Source organism: Acyrthosiphon pisum, chromosome X, assembly GCF_005508785.2.
Source record: "Acyrthosiphon pisum isolate AL4f chromosome X, pea_aphid_22Mar2018_4r6ur, whole genome shotgun sequence".
Taxonomy (NCBI): Eukaryota; Metazoa; Arthropoda; class Insecta; order Hemiptera; family Aphididae; genus Acyrthosiphon; species Acyrthosiphon pisum.
In genome coordinates, this window is record NC_042493.1 from 62,947,419 (window position 1) to 62,957,361 (window position 9,943).

General features: G+C 25.3%; 1 protein-coding gene across 1 annotated transcript; it reads right to left on the reverse strand.

The window, feature by feature from the left end:
- Positions 1-378: 378 nt before the first annotated feature.
- On the reverse strand, positions 379-7,938 carry LOC100570523 (nuclear cap-binding protein subunit 2-like). Its single transcript, XM_003243053.4, has 6 exons — positions 7,807-7,938; positions 4,982-5,164; positions 3,933-4,064; positions 3,476-3,657; positions 2,240-2,416; positions 379-664 (listed from the first exon to the last, which is right to left on the reverse strand). Exons 2-5 carry the CDS (start codon positions 5,126-5,128, stop codon positions 2,245-2,247), a joined length of 633 nt encoding a protein of 210 aa, XP_003243101.1. The 5' UTR covers positions 5,129-5,164; positions 7,807-7,938; the 3' UTR covers positions 379-664; positions 2,240-2,244.
- Positions 7,939-9,943: the final 2,005 nt, after the last annotated feature.

The window sequence follows — 9,943 nt, forward strand, 5'->3', positions numbered from 1 at the left end:
TCATAAGTTCACCATGCTACTGACTGTTAGTATTGTATGTTAGCTTAGTATATAAAATTAATGAAAAATATGACTTATACACTAATACCAAATAAAAATCTAAATAACAACAATTTACATAGACTGCAATTTTTTATACTTGAAATGTATCAAAATATATATTAAAAAGATTAATTTCTATAAAAAAACAACTTATTTTATTTTAACACTGTAGTATAATTACATACAAATTCTGTTTTTCACCTTATAAAAAATAAAAAAGTGAACTGATTAATTAACACAAAATTTATATCTAAGACAAAAGTTAATAATTTCCTTATAATGTATATTAATATATATAGTTTTGTGTCAATATAGTTATAATAATTATAATAAAAAAAAACAAATATATACATTTTAGAAGAACAAAATCAAAAACATTTACTTTGGCTTTTGAAATAATATTTTAAAAGGCCTTATTAGGATGACGCAAACATAGTTGTTAAATGATACTTTCTCATAAGATGGTTAATTCAAAAAAATTTAAAAAAAATAGAACATAAATAAATATTTATAAAACAGAAATAGGTAATTTAGAGCAAAAATTACATGTAGCAATTAAAATAAAATGCTCTCCTTCTAATAAATTATATTCCTCTTCTTTGTTCTTGATATGAGAATCTATCTGAAAAAATATTAAATTTTGAATAAATATTGGAAAATACTAGACATTGTGATACTTTTCATACATATTATATTACACCACCGACATTAATTTTAACCATACTAATTTAAGAACAAGTATCAACATATTATAAAACCAATATAAAGCTATCTGTATACTCAAAAAGAACCGTCATTTTGTGCGCACTGTAAATTATTTGATTGCGTGTCAAGATCCACATGATTAGGCTAACACTGGGGAAATAGGCAGAACTGATGAAAATCGGTCAGCCGATTTCTCTTTTGACACAGAGTATAGTTTCAATTATATTAAAAATACTAGCTCGAAGTTAGTTTTTTTTTTATTGCAATTGTAAAAAAAATATTTGATATAAATATTAATTGAAATTGTAAATCTTTAGTCATAACTGAATTTTTAAATAAATATTATGATTGAAACATTAAGCAATACTTAATTAAATGCTTATAAAGTTTAAGAAATTAGAAAAACATTTTTTTTTATTTTTATCTAATTTTATGAATAAAATTTAAAAATTAACTACAAAATCAATATTTATTATCTTAAAAATGTTTAGGTACCATAGAGATAAATATAGATCACAGCAAAAGCAGTGGATATAAATAAAATAATGGACATAATATATAATATATCATATTATAATACAATATACAATACTAGCTGATCCTGCGCACTTTGTTGCCCGTAGAAAAAAAATATAGTATAATATATATATATATATATACTTATTAGCAGAGGCCACAAACTTACGACAGCTCTGGCCTGTTAAGCTTTTTAAACCAACCCGCAAAACCAATATTTTTATTTTGAACTCCGTGATCTTATTTTTACATTAAGCTGTTATAGTGGTGAATTCAGTCCAATTGAATAAAATAAAAATAGTTAAATAATTATTTTTGCTTGTGAAATTATTAAATGATTCTTTTCTAATTTTTATTACATAATCTCATTACATTTTTTATTTAACCACTTAAAAATAATACCACCTACAAAATAATTTTGTGATGTCATGTCGAAAAGTATCTCAGATTCAGTTTGCCTTTCAAAAAGGTTGTACCCCGCTGGTTTATAGCATATTTTATTTCACAATTAAAAATCTAACGAATCACAATAAAATTATATATAACAACAGGGGCGGACTGGCCCAGGGTGCTATACACCAAGTAACCAAGTAGCACCCCGGGCCCCCGTTTGTATTTATGATCCGGGCCCACGATTACCACAGTCGGTATACGGTATAATACTGGTATAATACGGTATTATACAAAATAAAAATAAAATAACATATTTCAACATCTCTACAAATAAACAACATGTTATTCTTAATTTTTTTTTTTATATTTACTTATAAAACTAAGGGCTCTTTCCTAATTTAGGTAGGTTTGAAAAAAAATTACGGGCCCCTAATTAATTTTGCACCCCGGGCCAAAAATAACCAGTCCGCCCCTGTATAACAATATTGCAAATTTAAATAGAAAAAATAGAAATTGAAATAGCTAAGCTACCTAACAATAAAGAAATCAATAGGTAGGTAATAAATAGTTTATAATTACTAACAATGTTTATTTTTGAGTGTTTGGATGCATATAGGACCTTTGTTGATTTCTTTTAACGCGGCTATATTGACGTCCTTCAATGAATCCAGCATCCCAATCGACTAACAACTTTTTACCATGTAATAAGGATTTATTTAAAGTTTTCATGCAATTTTCAGTTTCGGCTCTTGTTTCATACCTAAACACAGTAGGTATCATTGTTAATTAAATACAATTCACTGGAAAAAAAACCAAATAAGTTTTAATTTAACATGCAATGATTAATGAATATAAAAGTGACTGTTGAAAAAATATATATTAAATACAGCAAGTCTCAGATTTCTAACAAATCAATTTAGTTGTGGAAGCTTTACAATTGTGTTATCCATGAAAAAACTCATATTAAGTCACATAATTTAATTTGTGAGATATTTAGTTTTAACCTCTAGCCCATATTGGTTCAGTTACTATTACTTACAACAATAGTGATATATATACATATATATATATATAATGTGTCACAGAAACACCACACACGCCACTGTCACTTAAACACAGACTGGACAAATGAAAAATAATATAAAAATTATTGCACTCAAGTTTTTGATTATTGTTATATACCCTTGAAACAAGACAGTTCATAATAAAAGCAATACTGTTAGGATTATCAAATTAGTAATAAAGTGTCTCGGTATTTTTAATGTAGCGACGCGAACTCTATACCGATTATATCATCGGAGCTCAACATATTAAATTTAGTATTATAAAAAATTGTTTTCTATACAATGCACATTACACATACAACTTATATTTGTACGAATTATTTATGACTATAAATTATAATGAATCAAATTAGATCTACTATAAACATTTAAGTAATAATATATAAACAAAAATATACTATACATTATAATACAATTATATTTCGTAAATATAAAGTAGTTAATTTTCAATTTGTTTTTTTATAAGTTTAATGTATTTTAATAAAGCCACTGCAGAATTAGCTGTCCCCTAAATTTGGCCCCCCTAGGCAGTTGCTTATCCTGTCTAATGGGAAATCCACCTCTGTCAGCATTAGTTCAACACACCATAATTTATAGATGTGTTGATATGAAATCTAGACTTGAGTCCATAACTCGCATATTAATTAATATTTATGACTGCAAAATGCATTTTCTGGAAATATATTTTTGTGCAACTATTGAAATTTATTTTAAAATATCTTGTTAAGTAGGTATTAATAATTATGTGTACATACTCAACAAAGCAAAATCCACCAGGACATAATGTTTGTTTATCCAATCCCATGATAATGGTTTTTATTTTTCCTGCCTTTGAAAATAGCTTATGGACATCCGCTTCAGTAGAAAGCAAATTTAAATTTCCAACATACACTGTAGTTGATTCTTCAAGCTTTTTTGAATATTCTGTGCGAGTTCCCTAAATTTAAAATAAAATTGCATATTTCATTGATTAATATTATTTAAAATAATTGTAGGTATAATCAATCAACATTCAGTATTCAAAACGCATCAGATCTTTCTGTTATTTATAAAGAATCTACAGAAATTTACTAAACAAATTATACATTTATTAAGAATAGAAAATCACAATTTTTAAGCTCTTTAACACATTTTTACATATGTTGAAGATCAATAAACACAATCATATTATCTCTACAGCTAGTATATATGTTATTATACGTAGGTACATACCTTGAATTTACAATCAAAATACTTAGAGAGACCCACATTGGTCACATGGTTCAAATTGCGTTTAGCTGGTGGTACATATAACTTGGTAAATAACTCTTTACTTTGTAAATTCGGTACATTATTATTGTTTACCTTAAAGACAGTTAAAATTGTTTTCATTATTTATGAGACATAATACTTAAATCAAAAACATTCAAATATAATAATATATTATATAGTCAACTATAATATCTAAATACTATCATTTAAAATGTAAAAATTAAACTAATAAATTGAAAATCAAAAAAGATATGCTTGTAGCATTTGCCTCATCAATTATTCAATATATTATACACATTTTGATATACTATTTAACTATTAGAAGAAAAACTTTCTAGCATAAAATTGTGATCAAGAATTTAAAAAGTACTTAATGAAAATATATTTATCAGACAAAAAAACAACATAAATAACTCTCATATATTAGAATTAAATAGGTAGATGATATTATAGGTACAACGATTGGGTGGCAAAACATCCCATTTATACAGGAAAATTCCATATTTTAAGTCTGTCCCGGTGTCACGACAAAAGCTTTTGGGACACTTAACTGTCCAGTTTTTTTTTTAAATTTATCCAGTATTTTAGTATATTATAACTTGCCACCTTATACAACTACTAAATAATAAATGTGTTAAAAAGTATATAAATTTGAGAACATTTTTCAAATATAAAGTTTTTTTTTTAAATTTAAATACTACAGAGTAACATAACTGCAAGAAAATAGTATTTTATAGAATTTAATTAATCATAAAACAAGGTTGTAAGACAAATTACAATATCATTCAAAATATTCAACTACCAAAGATTATTATTTTAATGTTTATTTATATTTTTTTAAAGTGCTTGAATTGTAAGAGAGCTGAAAATGTAAATCACTAAAAACAATATTTGTGTATATATATATATTATTTAATTTAATACCCATCTAGTAACTATTGATACTAATAATATTCAAAAAAACTTTTAACTTAATTCATATTCTTTGTAAATAGATATATTTTTTATACCTTTGAATTATTATTATTCACACATTTGGAAGTATTATTATTCACTGAATCTACCGTTTCTACTTTGGTTCCTACACATGCATTTCGCAAGTGAGGAGGTCTATAAAATGCACATGACCGTATTGATTCATTACAATTGGAAGGCATATTTTGACAAATTGTAAGACAACAAAATACAAAAATCTGAAAAAAAAATTAATTTTATTAATGTTTAAGATAATTATAAATGTAGTTTAACTTGTTAAAATAAAAATAAATCAACTATAAAACCTCTTAGCAACAGATAATACTAATAATAATTTACCTTTTTATTAGATAGGAAGTTTACAATTTTTTTTTTTTTAATTAATGTAAGTTAAAAATAAATTAATTTAAATCAACTGCATTGTCAACTACAATATTAGTGCTACACAAATTAACAATTATTATTATTTTTCTATTAATTTTGAGATGTTAATGTGTTACAATATTACTAATATACAATTAGCATATATTATTTTAATAACTAAAATCAATATTCTATGATAATTAAAATGTCTAGTACCAATAAATCAATTTAAAAATAACATCTTAAAAATGTACAATTTATCACATTTTTTACAGGCACCTATACAACAATAAATTGAGAATGCAAGGTGTGCAATGCAGCTCTAGGAGGCCTTCAAAAACCCATAACTAAAATAAAAAAATGCCTGTTTCAAATAATAAAATACATAAATATCTAAGATTTGAAAATTTAATACAAAAATCCACATACATTTATCCTTAAACAAAAAAAAAATATATCTATTAAAAAGTCAATTAATTGTTTAATAGATAAATGATTTATCATGGAACAATTTTCTTATTATGTTGTAATTCAAAAAAGAATAACAAACAATAATAAGTCCATAGATACTAGACATTTTCAGCAAGTATTTATAATTTTTTTTATTATACATGACATTAGATACATGGTATGATTTTAAAAATATTTTTACTCTTATTGAGCTATTTATAGATATTTGACATTTTGTAGTTTTTTTTAAATATCAATGAAAATGTTTTGCCATGTCAAACAGCTTAAAAATATAATTTTAATAGTAGTTTACTATTTTTATTTATTTTTACTTATTACTGGTATACCTACCCAAGCATGATTTTTTTTATAGTGTTCAAAGATTAATTATGATAAAAATTTATTAAATACTCAATTTTTTTTAACTAAGGATTGAAAATTTAAACAATGTTTTTCAAAAGTAGTTAGTATTGTTAAACTTTAAAAAATATATTAACACAGTTTATGCAGACATTTTTAAATATTTATATTAATTTTAAATTTTTAGCTATTACTTATTTTAACCTATTCTTTTAAACTATTCACACTGTTCTACAGAAGAGGGGTATTAACTCAAAAATGATTAACAATAATAAAATAATATGATAGAAATACAGACTGTTATAATAATGAAATATTAATTAATAAAATAAATGCAATGTTTTCGTCAACAATTAAACCGACCTTCTGTAGTACTAATATTAAAATGAGTTACTTTAATAATAATAACATGGTATAAGTGTATAACTACCAATTTTGCTATATTAAGTCATATGACCTATTTTTTGAGTAATTTTAGTTTTTCATTAGTAGAGTAGGTAACGTTGATATTGATTTGTTGGGATGGTTAATGAAAAGTAATAAAAAATAAATTAACTTCAACTTTATACTTTAATAAGTACAATAATAATATTAATTTGGGGCCTCAAAATAAATCTATGCACCTTGGCCTAAGAGTTTAAAGTTGCAGCACAGCACCTATACAAATTAGCCTATATGGCATTGGTGGCCACTAATCTTAATTTCGGGAGCCGCTAATTTATGAAGCTAATTCAAAGCAAGCCATATTGTAAAGAGTATTTATAAAATGAACTATAAAATAAACACGTTTTTCAATCAAGTATATACATTTTAAAAATTTATTTTTTAATAGAAATAACTTAGTGCCCTGCTATATGGGATAGGATAATACAATATCAATGCAGGCCAAAACAGATCTATTCTGATTTCTGATGAGTACAGCCTAAAATAACAAACTTATAATTATGTGTGGTATTAATTATAATTTATAGGCTTGTACTGTTTGTAGATTAATTGTAGCTATACATTTCAGCATTCAATAAATTTAAATAAAATAGATATTATATTCCCATATAGTATGTACACAGCTAAATGCCAATTTAATATATAAGGTATAATTAAAATGATCTAACTCAAAACAAATTGGTAAATATCTCGTAGAAAAAGTACCTATTTAGAAGTCTCGAGATTTTATATTACTAATTTAAGTAATTAAATTACATTATTTGTATTTGTATACGCGTCATAATGATATATTAATATTATTAGATTATTAGATATTATTACTTACCTAAGTACAAAATTATGAAATGGTAGTCTAAAAATCAAATGAAAAATATGTAAGGAAAATTAATTAACGCGAGCAATTAAAATATCATGCACGCAAAAAATGACAAATGAAAAGAAATTATTGTCGAATGAAATTGCTATAAATTATAAGTTACAGCTGTCGGTCGCTTTTGGTACGGATGTACAGTTTTTCTTATAAAACATCGATTAATTTGTATTTTTCTAACCTCAATTTCGAATATAAATGTTGACAACAGTGTTCTGTCTATGGCGTATTATATTTATAATACATATATATCTGTTAACCGTATATTGGTACCTATTTTTATGGAGAAATGTTTATGGATGATAATTACAATTATTATTATTATAAATGAAATCGTTGGTCAATGAATAAATAATTATGCGAGGTACTTACTTTAAAACACTGAATACAAATTGTCGATGTAGGTCCTAGGTACGACACAAAGGTACCATTATAGCACTGAAATATACGAATGACGGTCGTGGTGAAGTGAAGAGCGCAATAGACGATAACGATTAACCACTTTTAAAATTGGAAAAATTCACTGAAAATATAATTTGTTAACAAGATACCGTCCGTGTTTGTATGACTATGATTGAGCCTCAAAATAAAAATGTGCGGTTTATTCGATCGTATTTTTTTCCGTTATCTAATCAATAATCTGCGAGTGGAGACTGTTCGGAAATTGTACAAAAATAAACTTTCAGTCAACTAATAATAATATTGTTAATAAATATTGTTGTTTTGTACTTCTATCACATATTATTATTATCATAGGTGGGTTCCACGGGGTAGTTCAGTAAAATTGCGATTTAGGTACGACGAATTAAGATCTATCGTAATCTTGTAATGTCGTGTCCGGTTCGGTCCGTACCTACAACAGATAATACCTTTATGGCTATATCTGTATATTATATTGTTTTTACACTCATGATCAAATTTAAAAGTAGGTACATAGGGAATAAGCACTCTCCCAAGTCCCAATATAAATATAATATTTATTATATAAATTAGCCAACTTGTGCCTGGCTTAATACTTTTGTGCCTTCAGCCTTGTAACATTATCTGTACATTTCTTATTTGCAATTATAAAAAAAATAAGGAGCTAATTTTCAAAAGGTTACTTTTTTTATTGTTCACTTTTTTTCAATATTACGAAGATAATATTTTTATTATTATTTAATTTTAATTGTATTATTAGTTGAACTGAATTAGTTACGGATGTTAAATTCAGGTATTAATTTAAAATTTCAGAGAAGCGTATTCTCTAAACAACTATTACTGCTACTGCCTACTAACAGTACTACATGGCACATGCAATCATTTGTATAACATTGCATTGCAATGGAAAAAATATTTATACCCATACCTACTAATTAATCATCAATAAATATCTTTATTATAATATTATTATATTACCTATATTTATAGAATTACCGCGTGTATTTTATAAAGCCATATAGTAAGTTATTAATTAATAATAAAATATTAAATTGTAACAATCAATTGTTAGATTAAAACGGATTCACTGACTGTCGCTTTTTTGAGCAACATGTCCCCATGTCATATAGTTGTCCCGATAAACTTCGAACAGTACGGGACGCTTTTTGTTCCATTTTAATCCAGTCTCCTTCATATTATAATCATATTATTATGTGCGTAAAAAAATAACCCTGTTCGGCTGTAGACCAAACAAAATATACAAAACATTATTCTTAGAACATTGACATTTGAGATCAAAGTTAATAGCTATAATACGTATAAGTCTATACATAACAGGTGGATCGAGGGTCAAGTTTCAATTATCGTCTACGATAAGAATGAGACATATTATTGTGCACAGTGTATAAAAATATGTAAAATGCATTATGAAAATATGAAATCAATGTTTCCAACAATATATTATCATGTCCAGTGTGAGTCTGACATATAAAAGTCCCAAACAGAGATTTATCTTGAGAGGCTGCTATTTTTATCAAAATTTAGTTGAGGCTAAGTTGTGATCAGGTTGAAACTGTGAAAATATTATTTGTATTAAATATATCACTTAATAATATATACATTTAAAAACCAAAGTATTATAATTTATAAATTATTCACTGCTATACGACTATTATACTATACACTTTTTAATATACAGTTACATTTTTGAAGGAAAAATTACTATTTATAACAATATACTTAATACTTATACATAATGTATATTAATATAATAATATAATATTTATATATATACAATACACATTAATATTATACGGTCCAAGCGGAAAAAATCGGTCATTGCGTAAACATTTACAATTACATTATAGAATTACTGACAGTGGGAATCCAGACTCCAGAGCACACAATATTTGGACGAAATTAATAATTATTATTATTATTTCCCAAATACCAAGTTGTAGACAATGACTTATATTTTTATAGTATGTACTAGTATATATTAGATAGACAGACGAATGACAATAATCGTATTGTTAAAAGGACGTACGTATACTGAGCGTCGATGGAGGTAGCCAAGTAGGTACCTAGG